The sequence below is a fragment of the Crotalus tigris genome, unplaced genomic scaffold, assembly GCF_016545835.1.
Source record: "Crotalus tigris isolate CLP2741 ecotype Arizona unplaced genomic scaffold, ASM1654583v1 scf7180000017754.2947050, whole genome shotgun sequence".
Classification (NCBI taxonomy): domain Eukaryota; kingdom Metazoa; phylum Chordata; class Lepidosauria; order Squamata; family Viperidae; genus Crotalus; species Crotalus tigris.
This window is the reverse complement of record NW_024096616.1, coordinates 2,677,507-2,700,675: the sequence shown is the minus strand read 5'-3', so window position 1 is coordinate 2,700,675 and position 23,169 is coordinate 2,677,507. Positions and strand designations below refer to the sequence as shown.

The 23,169-nt window shown below is 38.7% G+C and overlaps 1 protein-coding gene across 1 annotated transcript in view; it reads left to right on the top strand.

Moving 5' to 3' along the window:
• The window catches only part of CCDC69 (coiled-coil domain containing 69), a 33,786-nt gene extending 15,526 nt beyond the window's left edge, over positions 1-18,260 (top strand). The window contains exons 3-9 of the mRNA XM_039340921.1: positions 4,625-4,794; positions 7,920-8,001; positions 9,494-9,567; positions 11,662-11,763; positions 13,305-13,424; positions 14,648-14,745; positions 16,167-18,260. Coding sequence (XP_039196855.1) covers positions 4,625-4,794; positions 7,920-8,001; positions 9,494-9,567; positions 11,662-11,763; positions 13,305-13,424; positions 14,648-14,745; positions 16,167-16,332 — 812 coding nt within the window. The 3' untranslated portion in view covers positions 16,333-18,260. The remainder of the gene's footprint in view (positions 1-4,624; positions 4,795-7,919; positions 8,002-9,493; positions 9,568-11,661; positions 11,764-13,304; positions 13,425-14,647; positions 14,746-16,166) is intronic.
• The last annotated feature ends 4,909 nt before the right edge of the window (positions 18,261-23,169 follow it).

Below are 23,169 nucleotides of genomic sequence, written 5' to 3'. Positions count from 1 at the left end.
CTCCAATGGTCTGCTCTCTCTATGGTTTCCCACACTTCAATTAAATCCTAAGGAAAAATATCAAAAGGGAAATATATTGTACAGTACATGATCAAGTATAGCTATTTCTGCAGAGTATGGAAAGTATGGAATAAACTGGGCTTTTATAAATCAGCATATTATGATCTTCAAATATATTATGCCCTCAAATATCCTCCTTCCATGCTAAAAAATAGAAGAGTGGAGATGGCATTGAGCCTATATTCCTGCTTTTCCCCATTCTTCCTCCCACAAAAGCCTTATTGGACGCTCAACTCAGCATTGAGGAGTTGCAGAATAAAAGTGATGACACGAGTCTACCAGCTCTTCCTCCCTATATATGTTTCCCTTGAATGGACCCATTTCACAGATAAGGGACTGTGAGTTGTAGAACTGAAGCTATTATGCATAAATATTTACCGAGATACCAAGTATTCTCATATCCTTAGCATCAAGAGAATGTCAACTCTCTTTTATTGTATATCAAGAAATACAGGGTTACTGTCTTCCTTCAGAAGGGATTTAGGGACTACTAGACAACCTATGACCTTGGGTCATATTTCCTTATTCAAACAGAGAAACAAAATGACCAAGGGCAGGCAAAAAAACAAAACAAAAAAAAAACAGTGGGAGTGAGATGACTTCTGATTTCCTGCTGGCTTCCCTATTGAGTTTCCTTGTGGGAATCTGGCAGGGAGCATCAGAAATCCCTTCCTTTCCCTACCCATGGAATGGGGGAGGAACAAGGGATTGTGAGATTGGCTGGAAAACTGTCATGAAACTTTGAAAATGAAGATCACACAACTGCAATAGCAGTCTAGCAGCAGCTCGTGGCACTGAAATAGCCACCACGTTCCCACATATCATACCCTCAGGAATCATAAGTCCTGGATTTTGGATGCATTCTGTAAGTTAGTCCATTTAATGTACCTTGGTTTAAAAATGGTTGCCCAGTGATGCACCTTTTTTCCCCAGTTAAAGGCCATTACGAGAGATTGAATAATATACAACCAGAATAATGATTGGCTGATACCTGATGGATATAAAGCATAAGAGATTTTACCAAATAAATTTTGTTCAAACTACATTTGCTCCACATAATGTAGATAGCCCATTGTTCTGTACCCCTGTACCCTCACCCATTATCTAAAAATGCCTCAAAGATTCACAAAGTCATTTGTGGCTCTTGACATAGCATCTGGGAATTGCAATCATAATAAAACATCTCCCTTTGTCTCAACAGCCTGTAAAAAAATAAAGGTAATTTAGGAGCCTTTGGTTCTTTGCTACATGTGAACCATGTGGTGTCCAGCATCATAAATATGTATTTGATTAGAAACAAATAATGGCATTAAGTAATATGTCAAGACTTGGCAATCATCTTCTCCTTGATGTTCCTGACTAGTCATGCACTCTCATCTCTGCAAACAAGTTGTTACTTTTTAAAATGTAGGTTTTTCAGACCTAGTAACATATCAACTCCAAAGTTACTAGTTTAAACCTCTTCAACTTGCTGAGAAAACCTTAGGCAACTATTTATTCTTTATTTAGTTCATCAAGCTGTGTATGAAGCGGCTTTGACTGTTTCCTTTTCTTGTATTCTCCTTTCCCACTTTGCTCCAGTGTTGCTTTTGTTGCACTTATAATTTACAGGTTCAAAGAAATCAAATTCTACCTTAAAATCTGGGGAAATATCTGGCATGGAATTGCCTATCTTATACCAAGTGCTGTGTTAAACATTTTGCATATAAATAGCTCTGCAAACTAGATATCCCAGGCTTGCATAAGGAATTTGCAGAAGCTGAGAGATAGCTTGTATATTTTCATGAGCTTGATGGCGACTTAAGAAAGACTTTGTCCTAATATGGACACAGAAATGTGGATCTTGTAGAAAGCAGATGGACTCCATCTATAATAAGCTGAGTGTACAACTGATTTGTTGTGATCCAGAAAATGATGCATGCATAGGAGATTGGCATATATTAACCCTCTTCTTACAGAGTGGGACATAGCCTAATAGAGCCTTTTTTGTGGCATGCTATTTACAACGTAACCGTAAAGTTCCAACAATGACTGGCGCACCTGTCTGAAGGCAACAAAGAATTAGTAACAGCGGCTGGGTATCCTTAAAAATACAGGTAGTCCTCGACTTATGATAGTTCATTTAGTGACCGTTTGAAGTTACTATAGCACTGAAAAAAGTGACTTACGACCATTTTTCACATTATGGCCGTTGCTGCATCCCCATGGTCACGTGATTTACATTCGGATGTTTGACAACTGATCCACATTTTTGATAGTTGTAGTATCCCGGGGTCATGTGATCACCTTTGGCAACCTTCTGATAACCAAAGTCAATGGAGAAACCAGATCCACTTAACAAATGTGTTACTAATTTTGCAACTGCAATGATTTGCTTAACAAATGTGGCAAGAAAAGTCATAAAAGAAGGCAAAACTACACTTAGCAACATAAATTTTGGGCTCAGTTGTGGTCGCAAGATAAAGACTACCTGTAGTCTCATGTGTAACCTAAATTTGATTTTGGTGTTAACTCTGTTTGAGAAAATGATTTCATGTGAGTTCTTATGGGTAGGATATTAATCCAGGATTGTATGTGACCATGATTATAACCTGTTCTGGTATTTCTTATCATAGGTTTAATTATTGACTTTAGTTACATTATTCAAAATAAGGATAAAACTTCTCAATGGTCAAAAGCTTGGGCAGGTGGGCTGGCTGAAAATTCCCTAGATATTTCCAACCCAATCAATCACTGGGGGAAATAAGCAACCTTTGGGAGAGGTGAGCTTCCAACAGGGATTAAAAAATTGGGAGGGATTCAAAGAAATGCTTAGAGACCCATTGCAGAACATGTTGGCACAGTTAAATAATTTTAGGTTCTGGAGGGAGTTTTATGCCTTCCCTGCCTTATTAGCTACATGTACTAATGCTCAAGTGTTCTATCAAGTGTGCTGTATTGAGGGGCCATTCTAATCACTTAGTTGAGTGGGAACCAGGATGTCTGCTCCAAAGTTATTATTGCAAAAACTTAGCAGAGTTTTCACAGCTACCTTGGGAAGGAGGTGAGGGCAAGAGTTGAAGAAAACGCTTAACCTGTTATTCAAAGTTGCACTTCTACACAAGGAACGTCAGTCTGCATGCAACACACTGCCATTTGTTAAAACAAGCCAAGGCTTTAGGCATTCAGGATCACAAATCTACTTGGGAGGAGTGGTCTCCCCCCCCCCATCCAAAGTAGATTTTTGTGGGTACATAAAAGAGTGCTTGGATAGGAGTTCATAGTGTAAGTAAATGACAGTGCATGTGACTTACACGTTATACTACGCCTATCTTTTGCTCTAAAACAAATCTCTTTTAAACAAATATGGCTTTCCCAACAAAGAAGCAATACCAAATTGCAGTTGTTTAAATGAACAGCATTTAGCACTTATTGCAGCTCAGCCAGGTTCCTTACACAGTGGTGAATAATAAAAAGGACTGTAGCGAACAGATTTTGTGTTCATTTATAAATCTTGATTGGATTCATCTGGGATTTTAAAGAATCTCATTTCAAGCCACCATGGTGTTAGGTCAGAAGTGGTACTCCAGACAGAATTCTATATTCAAGGGCATCAGTTGATTTGATCAAAGACTTATCAATATCTATAGCTCATTCTTTGCTTATTCTTTCTGAATTATTTGGGAAGTTTTAATCCCTGGCAAGATGCATGGGAATCCAGGTTTATGTAACTCTCTTCCTATATTCTGCGCTGCATATAACATTAATAAGCCCTCATTAACCGCATAACAGATCAATATTCCTGTCTGTCACTGATTGCAAATGGCATGAGTACCTTGTTTTAAGGTCCTCCAGCAAATTGTGCATGTACAGAAATGAACATTTGTTACTTTCAGTTTATATCTGATGCTTTTAACAGGCTGTTCTAGAGGGACCCTAGACATTGTGTGTGACTGAACAAGCTGTCTTGCTAGCAGTGTCAGATATGCCAGAAGCTTCTTCAGAAATTCATGTTCTTCTGTACAGGAAGTCCTCAACTTACAACAGTGTGTTTAGTGACCGTTCGAAGTTACAATTGCACTGAAAAAAGTGACTTGTGACTGTTTTTCACACTTACGATCGTTGTGACATCCCCATGGGCACGTGATCAAAATTCAGACATTTGGCAACTGACTCATATTTATGACGGTTGCAGTGTCCCAGAGTCATGGGATCATCTTTTGCAACTTTCTGACAAGCGAAGTCAATGGGGAAGCCAGATTTGTTTAATAACTGTTTTACTAACTTAATCAACTGCAGTGATTCATCTTAAGAAGTGTGGCAAGAAAGATTTTAAAATTGGGCAAAACTTACTTAATAAATGTCTTACTTAGCAACAGAAATTTGGGGGTCAATTGTGACAGTAAATCAAGGACTACCTGTATTTATAGAATATGTAGTATCTGTTCCCAGAAACCCTTTGGATAACAAACTGGGCTTTTATAACAATGTTGGAGAAAAACAATAGCATAACAACCAAGATAGGGAAAGGGAAAAGAAAGCCACTTATATGTAATTCTTCTTTTCTCCCTTCTCCTTGAACAAGCCAACACAGATTATTTGCACAATGAAGCAGAAAAAAGGAAGGCTGCAAAGCTGGAGAAGCAGATGGAGGAGACCACAAGGCTCCAGCAAGAACAGCAGGAAGAAGAAGATTGTCTGAAGGAAGTTCACCATGCTGAGATTCACAGACTTAGACAGGACATTCAACTCCAGGTTAGAACTGCCTTAACCTGCCCGTTCAATATGCATCTAATTAGGTGTTCATGTATATATATCCTTTTGGTTTGGGATTTAGTTTCCTTCTGTTTTCTGCACTAATCAGATTCAGATAAGCCCCCAATACATTCCTTGGGGGCACCATACAAATACAGGATTTATATGGCTCCCCTTTTGGTGTCATCTGAGTAGAGTACTTTTATACTTGAAGATGAACAACCTTGTTATATTACTTCAGCTGGTTTAAATTCGCTCTTTTTGAAGACCACATGTATGAATTCACTTGGGATCATTAAAAAAAACACAAATAAAAATGTTCACTTCTCCCTGTACATTGGAAACCTCACCGATTTCACAAGTGCTTATTTCCTTTCCTGCTATTTCCCATTTTCTCACTCTTTGTGGAGAGTGATACTGCAAGAGGAATCTCTGTGGGTTTGCCCAAAGTTGGGAAAAGTTAACCTACTTCCTTTTTTCTATTTCAATTGAAGCTGTTCAAACTGAGGACAGTTAATTTTCTTCAAAGTGCAATGAGATAGTGTTGCTTAGGTAAATATGGAGACAAAGTTAACAGCTGTATTATTTGGCTCCTGTCAGTAAACCATGGAGCAGTTTCTGCTGATCGTAACTACCGGTAGCTGATTTACAATACCTACCACCAAAGACTTGTGAGATATGAGTATCATTATTGAAAATGAACTATACTATTTCTACCTAAAGCATCATATGTTGACAACAGGACTCATATAAAGCTAAGATCCAAATTCTGCCGCACTATGACAGGAACAAATAACCTCAGCAATGACATCAACAGATGACAAGCCTGTATTCATTTATTCTTTTATACATGGAGAGTTGCCAGTTTGTCTTGTATTGAATTAAGTGGAGCCCTGCCGAGAAATGATATAATATCTTACATTGGAAGTGAACATGTGTATTGGTCATCAAAATCGCAATATCCTGAAAGCAAGGTAGAACATTTCAGCTTTCAAAGGTATTCGAGGTAGCTGTACTTCTATAAAGGAATTATTTTATTTCAAATATAACAACTAAAATCTATAAAGAGATTCAACTGTATTTCCTCTGAATTGGATAGAACAGAAATGCTTATAAAAAATTACCTGTGTAAATTTGCTCACCAATATGAATAAATGTATCACACTAAAACACCCAAATAAACCACCCAAGACTTATGTAAAAATCTACTGTCAAAAAATTGATAATTACCATATGCTCAATAATGTCATGTTACATCATAGCAATAGCAATAGCACTTAGACTTATACAGTATACCTTCCCATAGTGCTTTACAGCACTCTAGGTGTTTTACAATGTAAGCATGTTTTGCATATTGCCCCCAACAATCTGGATCTTCATTTTACCAACCTCAGAAGAATGGAAGGCTGAGTCAACCTTGAGCCAGTCAGGATCAAACTCCAGACTGTGGATAGAATTAGCCTGCAATACTGCATTCTAACCACTATGCCACCAGGACTCATGTCATCTCCTTTAATTTAGGCTATCTAATTCAAAATGATTCTGGGTGTCATTCAATATTAAATAAACAGATAAAAGATTAATTGACACAGAAGACTTGGCATACTCCTACAACAGCTCTCCTGAGGATTCTTCTATCTAAATTAGCCCAAGTTCTGAGAGAAAAGGACTCTTTCTAAGGCAGTGGTTCTTAACCTGTGGGTCGGGACCCCATTTGGGGTCGAACGACCATTTCACGGGGGTCGCCAAACAAGGCTGTCCGCCATTTTTCCCCTTTTCTTTGGCCACGCCCCTGGCACCCGGTGATGTATAAGTGGTTGGGGGTCACCACAACATGGGGAACTGTATTATGGGGTCATGGCATTAGAAAGGTTGAGAACCACTGTTCTAAGGACTTTGAGTAAGGTAGGGTTGGGGACCATATAAATCTCAGTGGAAACAATGTTCCAGAGGACCGGAGGATTAATGGAGAAGGAGTGATTCCTGGGACCCATCAGATAACATTGTCTTATCGATGGGTCCCAAAGCAAGCTAACAGTGTTAGATCAAAAGGCTAGGCAGATGCTATGGAAATAGATATTTCCTCAAATAGTTAGGTCTTATATTATGAAGATATAAGATATCATCCTGTCTGCCACAGGATGTTTATGACAAAGGATTGTACTCTGCTACTGTATTCCTTCTCACTAATATTTGATAATGCAAGTAACCATATATATCACAGCTTTAATAGAAAATAAAATAAATTATCTTGAGAGATTGTCATCATATATAGAGTTCTGATTAATTTCAGTAGTGCGTTTCTGAAGAAAAACTTTTTGGACACCAGAGACCGGTTCCATGGAGAGAGGTTTTTCCACAGATCAGAGGGACTATAGATTTGCATGCTGCTTGCAGCCCACACATGGGGCTTTACTGGTTTGCACAGACTGGTTTCTGGCATGCCATGGAAAGTTATAGACTAGAACAGGGGTGTCAAACTGCCGGCCCACGGGCCGGATGCTTCATGGTGAAACCACACTCACCCCATTGCCAGCAATGGAAAAAAAGTCACAATATTTCACAACATGTCACATGACATTGCAAGTTTAACACACCTGGACTAGAATATCCTTAATAGCCACAGATAGTTGGTTGACTATGGATATGAACTAAACACTAATTAATCTATCATTTCTCATCCGTCAAGTCTGCTTCTTTATCTCTGTGCTATAGTGCTTTGTTAATAATCAACAATTTTCCATGATAAAAACACACTCTTTGCAATTGATTCTTTTTTGGCATGGGAATCCCACCCCCTGTACTTTAAAGCCTACCAAATCTGTTTGATCTGATGTTCAAGTGGAAGAATGCTTCTAACATCATCAGTCTCTATTCAAAATTCTATGCAAGTGTATTCAGATGCAGATTCTTTAGGGTTATTCATAAAGCTGCATAAAATTAAAATGTTAATCTGGCCACTCCCATTTCAGTCAACTGAGGATTTGGGAGTGGTAATCTAGAAGAGACAATTTGACGGAAACTGTTCAAAATTCTTTTCGGATGATTATAATCAGCATGTTTTATGATAATAATGTATTTTTATTTACCTACAGGTTAACCTTTTATAGTTTTCCCTCCTTTAGGTAGAGAAGGAGGACTTGCAGCATAAGCAATTTTCTGAAAAATATGATATGCTGAAGAGAGAACAGGAGGAAACACTGCAAAGTAAGAGTCTGAAAGATGTTTATGGTATTTGTGACATTTCTTCTGTTTCTGACATTTTTTAACAAAGCATCAATGTATGCCACCCTGTATTATATATAACAAAGGCAGAACTAATAATAATAATCCAGATTAGTGTAAAACGAGTCTGTGGCAAGTCTCTGTCATTAAAGATGAAGGCTGAGAATGAAGTAACTATGGCTCCCCACATCTAGACAGCACCACATTTTATTTATTTATTTAAAACATTTATATACTCACCCCTCTTATAAACAACTCTGGGCACCTCTCAATCAAAAGTTCAAACAGCATAAAAATCATAATAACTCTAAAATTAAACATAATTAAAACATCAATAGAGTCATTGAGTGAGCTGAGTGGCCATAGAAATTGAATAAATAAATAAGTAAAAAAAGAAAAAAAAACAATAAAAACCCGACACCAAGTCAAACTTCTAATGTGCAGTTACCTATTCTTATCACTTTGGGGGGAAAGCTGGATCTGCGAAGCTTTATGGAAGGCTAAAAAGGCAGAGGCCTATCAAAGTTCAGGGGGGAGGGTTCCTTACAAATCCTTGTAATGAAAAGACACCCATCCTATGGCAATATTTAAAGAAAGGCAGTAGGAGATTGCTCATCTTATCTGACCCGGTATGAGGCATAGATGTCCTTTGGGGCTTCCCAAAGACATTGAGGATCCCTGCCTTGCAGTTTAATACTTTTTTTGAATGACAGACCTTTAGAAGAACAAGCTTCTGTTTACATATATGGTACCTGTTGATAATAATACAGATGCTATTTCTTTTCTTGATGGGCTTAGTTCTGGTGCTCTAACGCTGCTATAGTGAAGTTCCCAAGTTGTCCATTGGATCTACTGCCTCTCAGTGCTTTCCCTTTGGGTCCTACCTGTCACAGATAGTTGCACTTTATGAACAGCAGAATTCATAAGCCTTTTCTCCAGTTTTGTGGGAAGGATGCCAAAAGAGGAAAGATGGCTGAGTAACCAAAGCATAGGTAATAACCACAGAAACTCAGCAAGAAATAGCAGGAAGAATATAACCTTTATGAGCACAATTTTTAATGTCTGAGCACTTATCACCTCTAAAAAAGCTTTAATCATAATTTTGCTATGAAGAAAAAGATGCCTACAGATTTCTCTCAAAATTGGTGATGCTTGCAGGAGACCCTTTGCTCATCACTGGTATGACATATTCCCAAACCAATTTGCCCTTATTCAGTTCTTGTTCTCTATAGATAGTCCATATTCACTAGAGATGTGCAATACTTTAATAAATGGCTCATCCTATTTTTTCAGTGCCTTCTGGCTCTTTGTCCATACAATTTCCTAGGCTCACTTTGCTTACTCCATCTGCCTCCTGTATGTGACTCAAGATGACCGATTTGTCAGTCACTACATCTAAAGAAACCATGAGTACATAAAAATGGAGCTTGTGCTTTCTCTTGTTTGTATTACCTGTTTGATCTTTCTCTTGCAGAACTCCAGAAAACACATGATCAAGAGAAGCTGTTCCTAACCGAATCCTACCAAAAAACTCAGGCATCTTTGCAGGTAACAGTTTCTCTGCTTCAGGGAAATAGAAAGGGTCAGGATTCAGTACAGCGGATCAATATGGCAGCAAAAAAAGGCTATCCTTACCCCATCCCATCCCCAGCCTAGCTCTAACACAGTGACAAGTATGAATATGCATATATAAATTGCTACCAGTAAGTAGTCCTCAGTGAACAACCATTTGTTTAGCGACCATTCGAAATTAGGGCAGTACCGAACAAGGAGGTTTACCATCTATCCTTGAGGTTGCAGCCTTCGCAGTGTCCCTGAAGTCACATGATCGTGATTCAGGCATTTACTAACAGGGTCCCAGCGTCCTGCAGTCATGTGATCGCCATTGGCAAATCTTCACTGCTGGTTTCTGATCAGCAAAGTCAGTGCGGAAGCCAGCAGGAAGTTTCAAATGGCGATTATGTGACATCAACTTAATGATTGTGAGGGATTCACCTAATGACCTCAACTGGAACTGCCAATCATAAAGTTGGCACACCCCATTACCTAGTGATTAGATTTCCCAGCTCTAATTATTGTAGTTAACTGAGAATAGTATATGTTTGGGTGCTTTGTGAGTGTAAATGTGATATGAAGATTTGCATTTTTGGAATGATTTGGAAGCAGGGATGGCACTGATGCCTCTTAGGTTTTGGTGCCCTAGACCAGTGCACCGTATAGGTAGTCCTTGCTTCACCAACGGCCTAAATTAGCAACCATTCAAAGTTATGAAGATAGGAAGAAAACAGTTTTGCAACCAATATTTGCATTTACAATCATTGCAGTAATCCCATGGTCATGTGATCGCCATTTGGACACATTGCAACCAATGTTGCATGTCCCATGGTTACATGATCACTATTTGCATGCTTCCCAACTCACTTCTGGCAAGCAGAGTTAATGGAGAACACAGAAGTTAACACTGTAAGCTGCAGTCATGTGATGCATCAATTTTGAACTCTGTTTATAACAAAGTACATGGTTGGGGTTCTTGAATGCATGACAACTGAAAAATCTGTTGCTAAAAATTGAAATATGGCCTCAGAAGGTTATTGTTAATAGCAAAACTGACAGACTTGATAAATCAAATTTTGCCTAGATAACCATGTAAACTGCTAATGTATTATTAAATATATTACTTTTGAAGCAATCGCCTATCTGCCATGACAAAGAAAGGAGCCATCATGCCATTAAAGTTGCCTGTTGGTAATTACAAGACAGAATTCAGTAAATCATAGCGAAGTATAATTGTCTAATAATGATAAAATTTTGATCTCTGTTTTCATCTGCATTGTTCTATCTGGTATCTTCCCAATGTGCCTCCTGGTTGGTAATTATGGAATTGCACTTTTGTACTTCTAGAGAACACAGTGTTGGGGGATATAAATTGCATCATTCTAAGATATATTGCACTTTGAGGAATTGGTGACCATGAAGCTAGCTATAGGTGTGTGGAGGTAGAAAAGTATTATTGCTATTCTGTTGTTGTTTGGAAACACCAACATCCTAATTAATGGCCTATGGACTGTTCCAGAATCTTCTGCTCATAATAAAAGAGAAACTGGGAGGTCTTGTGACATCACAACAATGGATGGATGAATCTATAACAGTGATGGCAAACCTTTTAGATACCCAGTGCCCAAACTGCAATCCAAACCCCCCTTATTTATCACCAGGTGCCAGATGGGTGTGGCTGCAGTGGTCATGGCAGACTGGGTGGGTGGGGCCTGGGCAGCAGGGGCCAGTCCCTCACCATCTCCAGGGCACGGCACGTGTCCCCATAGAGAGGGCTCTGAGTGCCACCTCTGGCACGCGTGCCATAGGTTCCCGACCACTGTGCTATAATATCATTGGCAGAGAAATGTCCCAAAACAGTAATGTGTTGGTATAGCATTCTGACTGCTATAGCTTCTGTAACAGAAATGGCAAAAGGAAGTTTTGCCCCAAATTATCAAGGTTCTGAAGTTTTAATAAAATAAAAAGAGATATCCAGTGCTGAAATTTACTCATTCCAGCACCGTGCACTGAGTGTGAAGAGCAGGAAAAATCCAATGAAAGTCATAAAATAAGACTAATTTGATCTATCTCATCTTTCTGCTCCAGGAGACCATTGATAAGCTGACTTCACAGCTGAAGTCCTTTCAGGAGAAAATGAAACGGGTAGAAGAGTCAATTCTGAGCAGAGATTATAAAAAGCACATTCAGGTAACTTTACACTGGGTGGGATGTCTTGATCTGTTTATTTAAAGAGAGTGAATAAGAGAGTCAAAAGAGCAGGGTCTTCTGAACATACCAAAACAAAATCACAATAAAAAAATTGATGGAAGGATACTCAAATGCTTTTGCTTTCAGCAGCCATTCTGCACTGTCAGGTCATAAGAACAATTATTTTTTCCAGTTCCTATTGCTGCTTGGTTTAGTGGGCTTGAAACTGTTTACAAATAGTCCTTGAATTGTGGCTAAATAATGTGGTCATAGAGCATAATATCACATAATCATACCACTTAGCAGTGGTAAACCTGCAGTCCTTTTTGCTATTGTCATTAAATAAAAATAGTGGGTTGTTAAGCAAATATTTTCTCCCAATTTCCTGCCAGCTTCCCACAAACAAACTCAGCACAGAAGCTGACAGGAAGTTGCAAGACCCAGGTGGCTTGCAAACAGGACAGAGACAGGCAAGTGGATACTACTGGGTGGGAGAAGGAGCAAGGGAGTGTGAGGGTGGCTGGGGAGGGTGTGCAAGCATACACAGATTGGAAAAGGACACACAGCAGAGCATGGTGGAGCTTGGGGTGACTGCTACTGGGTAGGGGAGGGTACACAAGGTTGTGCAGATGACCAGGGAGGTGTGGCACAAGCACACAGGCTTAGAAAGGGTGCATAGGGGGGAGAGACTTACCCAAGCAACATACAACCTTCTCCACCAGTTTCCACATCAGTTTCTGGGAAGCCAGCAGGGAAGGTTGCAAATCACAGTTACCTGATTGCAGGATGCTGCAACTCTTGTAAGTGCAAGCCAATTGTCAAGTTCCTAGATCGCAATTACCTGTCGGCAAGGTGTTGGTATGGCCAGAATTTCAAGGAACAATCATAACCACTATTCATGCAGTGCCACTGTAACTTCAAATAGTTGCTGAAAGAGTGCTCATTAAACAAGGACCGCTGCTCTCATTCTAAAAGGCTTAGGTCAGGGGTGTCAAACTGCCAGCCCACAGGCCGGATGCATCATAGCGAAACCGTGCCCACCCCATTGCCAGCAATGGAAAAAAAGTTGCTATATATCATGACATGTCATGTGACTTGCGAGTTTGACACCCCTGGCTTTGGTGAAGTGGGGATCATCTGGATCTCTGTGGGAATCTCATCCCAGAGGACAAGGGCAGAGACGTGCACTTCCAAGTCCTTATAGATGATAATAAAAGGAAATTGGAGGGTGCCAACCCTGCAGGATTGAATCAGCTGAGCAGATACTATGGGAAACAGCCAATCCCTCAAGTAACCAGGGCCTATGCTATGTAAGGCTTTATAGGAAGCAATCAGCTCCTTGAATCATACCTGGAAGCAAATTGGCAACTGGTGCAGCTCACATGGACCAACAAGGCATGCCCATTCCTGCTCTGGACTAGTTGAAGCTTAATGTCTTGTTTTGCTAGCTATTTTGACAACTTATACTAGAAAAAAAAGAACATAGCCCCTACAAACAAATAAATGCATTTCTCCCTTTTTTAAAATAAAAATCTTTAAAGGACTATGGGACCCCCAGCCAGTTCTGGGAGCAAGAACTAGAGAGTCTACATTTTGTCATTGAGATGAAGACTGAACGCATCCACAGCTTGGACAAGAAGCTGCTGAACCTGGAAATAGTGGTGGGTTACTTCTATCAATTCTAAATGTAACTGAAAAGACTAATAAAAGAGCTGTGCTGTGCTTAAAAAGAGAGAGAGTGAGAATCACCTTTTCTAATTTTGTGCCACTGGATACTGTGGAATAAAAAGATAGGAATATAGACAACTACCTTCCAAATGACCTTTTTTTTTTCATGACCCAAGTCATCTAATCTCACTATTAAAATGAAGAATGATTTGAGAAAGATGCAATAGGAATGGGCATTTTCACCTGTTTATGTATATGCACTGTTCCCAGTGGACTGTCAGTCCATCAGTTTTCTCTTCCTGGCCATTAGATAAGCATAGAAATATCTCACCCATCGGTAGTCATGTACCATTCCTAAGTAGGGATGCCTTATCTCACTCCTCTGATTTGTGGGGAAGTACAACAAAGCCCTTCCTTCTCCAGAATGAGCAAGAAACCACAAGCCATATTAGGATCCCCTTATGCAAACCTGCCATCCCCTCCTTGCCTTGGGAGAATAGCAGGAGCAGGGAGGCGGAATCTGGTCTCCTCCTACAGCTTCATAGACTGCCCTTTGCAAGACAAGGCTATGATTCACTTCCACTTCGACAGTGATACTTGTTTTCATTTTGCACAAAACTTCCCAAGTACAATAGTAGGAAGAAAGGACCAAGTGACAGGGTAAGCATCGAGTGGCTATGTTGACGGATCACTAGGTGTCTCAGTTCTCTTTGGGAGCAGATCCTTGTAGAACTCAAGGTTACATCACTAATAATACTGAATATGTTTTATTTATACTGGTAAGGATTCTTCAGGGTTATGAAGAGCCATTTTTCAGCCCTAATTGGAGCTGTTGGGAATTGGGAACTATATCTGGAACCTTTGACCTTCCCTAAAAATCATGTGCTTTTTCATAAAGTTACATGTTAATGTTTGGAGTTGTAATCCAAGACTTTTGGAAGGTGCATTTGAGCATGAAAAATACTTACAACCAGTAATGTTCTTCCGTTTCCTACAAAGGGCAAATGATTCCCAATTCTCTACAGATATGAGGGCAGAGATCAGAATTTTATTAGTGCACTTAATCTACAGTTTCCAGGATGCAAATATGTTTAGGATGGTCACATTCCCATAAAGTTCTACGGCTTGCTACTTGGTCTTTGTGTGACTGTGACCTTCTTGCATGGTATACCTTTGTTGTATTTGAGGTTTGCTCACCCTACCTGTATTCTTTTAGATGGAGTCAAACTTATTAGTTGAAGAGAAAATTAAAATTCTACAACAGGAAAATGAAGATCTCCAAGTACGGATGCAGAACCACATGACAGTGACAAGGTGGTGTCTTTACTACAGTGATAATCCTTAAAAGGGGGTTGGACTAGATTAGCAGGGGGTTGGACTAGATGACCTTCAAGGTCCTTTCCAACTTGATCATTATTATTATTATTTATTTGTTAGATTATCTTACCTTTAATACTTTATAAATAACTCAAGGATCCTATTTTCCCCACAACAAAAAAAACCTGTGAAGTGGGTGGGGGCCAAAGAGAGTGTTTGGCCCAAAGTCACTCAGCCAGCTTTTATGCTTAGGGCGGAACTAGAACTCAGTCGCCTAGTTTTTAGTCTAGTGCTTTAAATCACTAGACCCAAATTAGCTCTCATTCAAAAATGATTCCTGTTTGATCAATTTTCTGTATCAATGTAATCTGATGACTATGGGAAATGTTTTTATTCGACAAAGTCTCATGGCTATTGCACTTAGTAGCATTACAAACATGTGAAGAATTACTAAATGCTTGGGCAATGTTTTTTTTAAAAAAAGATCTTTATTTTTAAGAATGTATTATATGTCCTTTTCTCCCCAGTTAGTAATTTCTCCTAGTAAAGTTGAGTGAGTGTTTTGTGGCTTCCATGTGTTTTTAAACTGCAATCTTCCATTATTCCTCCCAACTAATAGACTAGCAGGACTCATACAACACTCTAAGCCATAATGGCATTATTCTGGCTTTGTCTTAAAGTGTTTTATGACCCCAGCCGCTATAGTTTGGAAATCATGGTTTATGGCTTATAGTGATGTATTCAAGAAATTATGATTAAGGAAATCATAGCCTAGCATCTTGTGGAAACTCAAGCTACATTGATGACAATTGAAGTTCAGTAACATTTGAGGAGCCACAAATAACAGTAGAATCTATAGGACTTTCTGACTCTGGAATTAACTGGGATTGCCATTTCTGTTGCCTCAGGGATCTTCCTCCAGAAAGCGAGGCTTGGGGTTTGGGGACAATGCAGAGTATCAGCAATTTTAAGGGATCAATTGGGCATCTTAAATATCTTTAAGGAATCAAGAACCGGTTGTGCTAATCCCCAACCCCTCACCAATGCAGAAAACAATAAAAATTATTAGATCCAATTAGAAAGACTTTGAAGGCCACAAAGCCTTCAAAGCCTTTCTAATTGGAAAGGCTTTAAACATAACCACTAAGCTGTGCAATTAGTACACCTGGTTTATATAGAACACGGGTGTCAGACTCGCCACATCGCGTGACGTGTTGCGATGTATCGTGATTTTTTTTGCATTGCTGGAGCTGGGGTGGGCGCGGCCTCCGCATGCTGCCACCAGCCTGTCAGCCGGCATTTGACACCCCTAACAGAGAAGAAGTAGCAAATCCTTGTAATGAAAACTGATGCATACTTCTTTCTTCCTATCTGTACAATGTGGTCTAAGAGCTGTAATCTTTACCATGCTTTAATAGGCAGCTGTCTGATGAGCTTCTGACCATTCGTGAGGCCCTGGAGAAGGAGACCCAGCTGAGGGAGCAAGCTCACCGAGAGAAAGAGGAGCTCTTGTACAGGGTGCTTCATGGCGATTCAGGCCACCCCCTTGCTATTTCTACTGAGACATCACTCATTGCCACATAGCACTTTGAGAGGCCAAAGACACTGATGTGGTATAAAAACAGAAGAGGAAAGGAGACCACCATGTGACTGTTTCGTCCTTGCATTCTACTCCAGAGGTGTTCAGATATTTTTTATCCCATGGACTAAGGTGGTCTTCAAGGGACATGCCACAGGTCACACTCCTCCCAGACAAATGAGGGCCAACTTAAGAAGTGGGAGCAGAGACAACATTCACATTAAATGAATTAAATAATTCCCATTATTTAAGAATTTTCCATTTCTGCCACATTAATAATTGCAATGTAGAGGGGATCATGCCGAAGGCTGGCAGGGAGGGATTGGATCCAGGTTGTATACCTCTGTGCTGGCCATGGTGTTTTAACCTAAGGACAATTCTTGTTGGGATTTTCTTTTATGCCCTTGTTCTTTGAAATCCTGATAAATGGGATTTTTTCATCTTCCTTTCAATAGTGGCCAATTTCAGTGCTAGTCAGGGAGGTCACCCTTCGGACGTTTTGTCATATATAGCAGTCAGGTCAGGTCTTTCTCTTCTTCTCCCAAGAAATAGTGGAGTTAACTACCTCATATAATAGACCTTGTGAGGGGGTAAAAAAATTAGAGAAAAAGGAGTAGGAATTACAAATACATTGGCACTTCACAGTCGCACAGAGATACTAGAGTAGATAAAATGAAAGATTTACAATTGATTTCAGCTGATGGAACTAGAGTTAAACCAAAATTCTAAAGCAGTTGGATCTTAAACCAGTGCTTTGTAAATTTGAACTGATTTGTAACTAAGTTCCCCCATTGCGTCTTTTTTCTGCTGTGTCTCCATGATATTTCTTCATCTTGTCCCTGGCTCATGTGTGACTCAAGCTTAAGTCATCCTTAGCTGTGCTGGGATTAAAGCAGTACAATATTTTCACCTTATTCCAATCTGGTCAAGGATGACCTTTCCTGTCTAGTAAAATCAGAGGACTAAATGAGTAGTACTTTAAAACTATGATAATTGCAAGACTGTCACGATAGAATTAGGATAGGAATTACCAGTGAGGCAACAACTTTATGATTTTCTACTCATTTAAGGATGGGCGGATAGCACTTAACATAGTAGTAGAGAAAGACCTTAAAGAAGAGGTTCTTAACCTGGGGTGACCGCATCCTCAGGAAGTGTGAGAGGGAATTTCAAGGGGTGCAAAAAAGTCATAATTATTTTTTTAGGGGGTGCAAATATTGAACATTTGCTAGGGGCATGGAGCATAGAAAAAATTGGAAACCATTGCTTTAATGCAAGATGTTGAAGTTTTTCCTGCCTCATGGGGTTGCTTAGCCTTGATCACCTTTCATATGGCTAAGAAAAGATTTTAAAAATTAACTCGGTTATGTGAGCTTGATTGTTCTGGATCTCCCCATTTTCTCTGTTGTTAGAATTATGATCAGTTACTGCCCACATTCTTTTATTATTTCACTTTCTAGAACAAAAAACTGGTTCTCACAGATTTGGAAGACAATGGGAAAAAAACATCATTTTAATTCATTTGCTTCTAGAATCAAACTCTTTTGTCTTCTTTGACAGGGTCTCTCTTTGCTAGTTCAAAATTTTGAGAATGGTATATTAGAAAGGTTCTCAAAAATTGAACAGAAATCGAAATTCTTATTGTATGACTGTTTTGTAAAGCTGATAAATGACAATGCCCTCTACTGATTGTAGGGGGGTGCTACAAGTTACATAAAAAAGTGATTGTCAGATTGGAAGAACTGCTATAGGCATGTAATAATTTAAATTCAAAGAAATTGGATGTTAAAATGTATTGTTTTAATGAAGAGATTAAATTGGTGTTTATTATAGTTCTAGTGCAATGTAGACACAGAATGAAGTGAATAAATATTGGTACTTAGTACTGCTATATATTCAAGGAAATCTGATATAGTTTTATCCTGGAAAAAAACATTACAAAGATTTAACTAACTTCTGAACTGCCCTCTAGCTAAATACAATGTTCTGTGTGCTACAAAATCTGATTTTGGAGTGATTTTCTCCAACATATAATAATTTCTATCAGACTGACCTAATTGTTCAGGGCAAAACTGTTCCTAGATCATGAGAGTAATCTGGTCTAATCTGCCCTGATCAGGCCACATATGGAATATCAAATCCAGTTGTGGCATTGCAGTTCAAAAAGAATATCATCAAACTGGAGCAGGTTCAGTAGAGAGTGATCAAGGTGGAGAACAGATAAAGGATCTTGTTATATTTACAAAGGGAGGGGAGATATGATACTAGCCTTCAAATATTTGAGGAGCTATCACACAGAAGAAAGAATGGATTTATTCTCCATTGCCTAATAGTACAGGATCATAACCAATGGATTAAAGCCACAAGGAAGTAGATTCAGGCTAGATAGGAGAAATAACTTTCTGACTGATGTCCTTTGGTAGAATAGGCTGCTGCATGAAGTGATGAGTTCTACCTCACTAATAGTTGGTCAGTTGTTAGAGATGTCTAGTGGATCCTGTATCAGCAGGAACTAGATGACCAAGTTGTCCTATGACTCTAGGAAAATTCCATAAACGCTCTCCTTATTCAACACCAGCACTTACCACAGGAAAGACTAATGCAGTAACTGATGAAAAATGTCCTGGGTAACATCACTCTGACCATTATTTTGTCTGGTTCTCTTGAGTTACCATATTGGCCAGCCTAGTTCTCAAGAAGTGAGTTTTGTAGGAACATCTACTGTGTTTTGCAGAATGAAAGATTTATACAAAGGAATGTACAGGCTTATGAACCATGGCACTACATTATGCCAGCAAACAATGGATAAAGGTGTCCTATAAATATTCAAGCCCCATTGAACATAGGATTGCAGCTTGCAAGACCAAGTCATATACCTGGGTTCCGAAATGATGAGGTAATAAAAGATAGGAATACCTTAATGAAAAACCAGCAGGTGAGAAGTCATCTCCAGTGCAACAGACAGAGTTTTGATCCCATTTTCATCAATCCCATTTACTACTGTAAACTGTGTTTTATTTTTCTGATCTTGATACTCTGGTCCAGGAGAGGCATTTGGTTTTGGTTCTTTGTTTGCTACAAGAGTTAAAATTGGGAATTTTTTTGCAGGGAGACATTTTCATATAATTGCAAATAAGTATGAAACACTGTGACATGAGTAATATTTGAAATGGTCATCATAGCTCCAATGCTTACAAAAACTCTGGGAACAGTTCAGATTACATAAAATATTTATTTAATTTCACTTTTATTATTTTTATGAATAATTTATAAAAAGTCACTTTGGATAGTGAGATGGGTGACATATAAATTTAATAAATAAAATAACTCAAAGCAGCAAACATACCTAATACTCTTTTGTCATATTTTCCCCACAACTCTGTGAGGTAAATTGGTAATGAGAGTGATTGGCACAAGGTCACCCAGCTGATTTTCATGCCTAAGGTGGGACCAGAACTCACAATCTCCTGGTTTTTAGCCTAATGCCTTAATCACTAGACTCAACTGACTAGAATCACTAGATCTGAAATACACAATTCCAGATAAATAACAGATGGCAACAAAAAAAGTATACTTTTATCTCCTTACTGCCATCTAGTGATCCAGATTTTAGCAGCTTGGTTCTCATAGCTTAATTATTTCCAGCAGTAGCCATTCAATCATATAATTGTGCCTTAGAAAACCACTTTATTAACAAGTAAATTTATGGCTTTATTGTCTATTCTGTACTTCAGCTAGAGATCCTTCAATTTACAGTATAACTAGTTACAGAACTGAGGTTTTACAAGGATAAATGGAAGTCTTATTCCTGGACTAACTCAGAAAAAGGCACAAATAAGCCACTGCTGTTTTTCCCTATATGTTTATCCAGAAAACCAGTGAATACAGTTCTTTATGAAAAATATTTAAAGAAATATTTGCATTTTTAAATATATTTTCTCAAAAAGTTCTTTGGACTTTTCCCTGAAATGCCTTTATTTAGTCCCAAATTATTTCTGTCCATATTTCCCAAACCAGAAACTCAGTTTTAATATTCCATCTATGAGCACTACTGGGGAGTGGACTGTTTTGAGGGAGTATTGCAGTCTTTCAATGTCTGCACTTCTGTGCTTATTAAGTGAAAATTGAATGTCACTGAATACATATATAGAATTGTCTGCTAGTGGGTTCTGGAAAGAACTAGTTAAACTAGAAAGAGTTGGCTGCAGCCTGCTTTTGTGCCTAAGTAATGCTGGAACAAAGCCAGACAATAAAATACCTTTGTTATATTGATGATGCAATCAAAGCCTTTGCAACTTTAATGATAAGCATCTTGTGGCAGTGTTGTGCATATTTGTCTGTATCTTTATCTATCTATCTATCTATCTATCTATCTATCTATCTATCTATCTATCTATCTATCTATCTATCTATCTATCTATCATTATCCAACTAATCATCTCACTTTAGCTCCCAAGAAATCCTTTGAACTAGTTTTTAGTTTTAGATCCAAAGAGGAAGAACAGATGCCTTAAGATATGCTACTTAGAAATGGTGGGGACAAATGATAAACGTAATATCAGAAATATTCATAAACGTTACTTTAAAATAGATATAGATATCTATTTTTCTTGTTGCATGAAATATTTTTTATTGAAGCACTCCAGAAATAATACTGTGATGTTTATGATTGAAAATATGAGGAAGGTAGTATTTGCATATTGGTGCAGCTAAAAGTGAGGGCTAAACTTGGTCTGATTTATGTTGAATTCTTGTAAGAATTGATAATGGTCCATTTCATGAAGTGCAACCATTTAGTAATGACAATACCTTCTATTCAGTAACAAAATAATATTTCTGCCCATTTCCTAAAAAAGAGACCCTCTCCTTAATGCAAATTCCAAAACCATAAGAAGTAGATATCGTGAAAAATAAAATAAATATCTTCTATTAAAAAAAGGGTTTGAGAAAGTGTTTCCAGAGACTGGAATTTTAATGAGCTATATATAAACAGTCAGCAAACTCTCTTATCCCTATTATTATCCCTACTATTGCTTTTCTTTGGGTTTTAAATTTATGCAAGCTGTTTGTGATTGTTATTATGAAAGACAGAATAATGAATTGAAAAATATAACTGAAGGCTCACATAAGACTGTAGATAAAACAAATGTGGATCATTGACAATGTAATTTTTTTCGTACCCTTATGCTGGTACCTGTAAGAAAAGGAAATTATTTAGGGGTGGGCTAACCAGCCAGCAAGAGCAGTTATTGCTTATTGTTGTTTTATTTTACTTTTAGCCATTCTGAGAAATCAGCCATATCATTATTCATGGATTACGATAGCCTTCTTTCATTTTTCAAAGAGAATAATGCCACAGAACACTTGTAGACCAAAGGTTTGAAAAAAACTATTCTGCAAGGCAAGCTCACTTCACCACCTACTTCCTGTCCTAGATAGCCCCAAGTGAAAGCAACAGCAATTTCTGGCTCTCCAAAACAGTACAAGGGACACTGCAGTTGTTTCTGGTCTGAAAGGATGCTGAAAAGGGTTGCTTGATTTGGGAGCTGAGGAGGATTTGAAAAATTGGAAATCAAAAACAAATATGTGTCCTTTTTTCCAACACTTTGGCCATCATATATTCAAATATATCAGCTGCCTCTACACTGAGAAGTGCCTAATCCTAGCTATGAAGATACCAAAATGATGAAACATTACAGAAAAAATATGTAAGGGGTAGGGAATTTACAGGATGATGTTCATGTTATTCAAGCTCCACCATTTTGATATGTGCATGGCTGGCTCAGGAATTCTGAGAGTTGAAGTCCACGAGTCATAAAAGAGCCAAGGTTGCCTACTCCTGACCTAGAGCTAGAGCTGACAACTGTAACAAAATAAAGGCACGGCACAGGTCAAGACAAGTCTGACAAACATACAACAAATCCTCCCCCCTCCCAAATAAAGACAAGAGGCACAATAAGGTGGAATCTGGAATTCAAAGCACCATACGAGGTAAACATGGCAGAACTGAGACTTGAACAGTTGTTCCCACATTTTTTTTTCTCAGGGAGGGAGGCCAATTGAGCCAGGCTGAACCATCTCCTAGAAGCACAGTTCAGCTACATTGCTCATTAGAGTCTATTCTCCTGTCCTGCCTACTTCTTGACTGGCCTATCTGACATGTGAAGATCAGCCCTCTGGTTCTATATGTTTAAAACATGCCTCTGCTTGGGACAGGGTTGGGTAAACTTCAGAATCCAAAAGGCCTGTTAATAGGTTCAGGTAAGGATTCTTGCAGGCTTGCTAGACCTGCCTGAGCAAGAGTGGAGTCATTGGTTTCAACACTGCTGCAATCACCTAGCTTATGAAATACACTGTATTTGAGATTGTTGTAAATTTGGTTCTTTACCCTGTTTGGCACAAACATTTCTGCCGTTTGGGTTGTTACCTTGCTTCTGTTGTTTCTACAGCTGTTTTCTTTTTACCATAATGACATCATCAGGAGATACTGAAGTTTCATTTTCTATTTTCATACCAGAATTTTGCACCCAGATATCAAACTGGCTACATCATGTCATTCTGTTGATTTACTTTATTTTTGTTTCCTGCTCTAAGGTCCTCTTTTTTTCCTAACCATTATTTTCTCAGCCTCCTGCTTTCATTTGAGGATTCAAAGGACTTAAGCAAGCCCAGAGGCTGACTAATGGATTTAAGCCTCATTTTTTAAAACATAGATCCATATGAGCCTCAGCCCCAGTCCACTGCAGAAGCAGCCCAAAGGCACCCTTAGCTCCATGTTCAACTGAGCTTCTCTCTCTTTCCTGACACCAATCTTGCCACAAAAGCTATTAAGGTTAAATGTC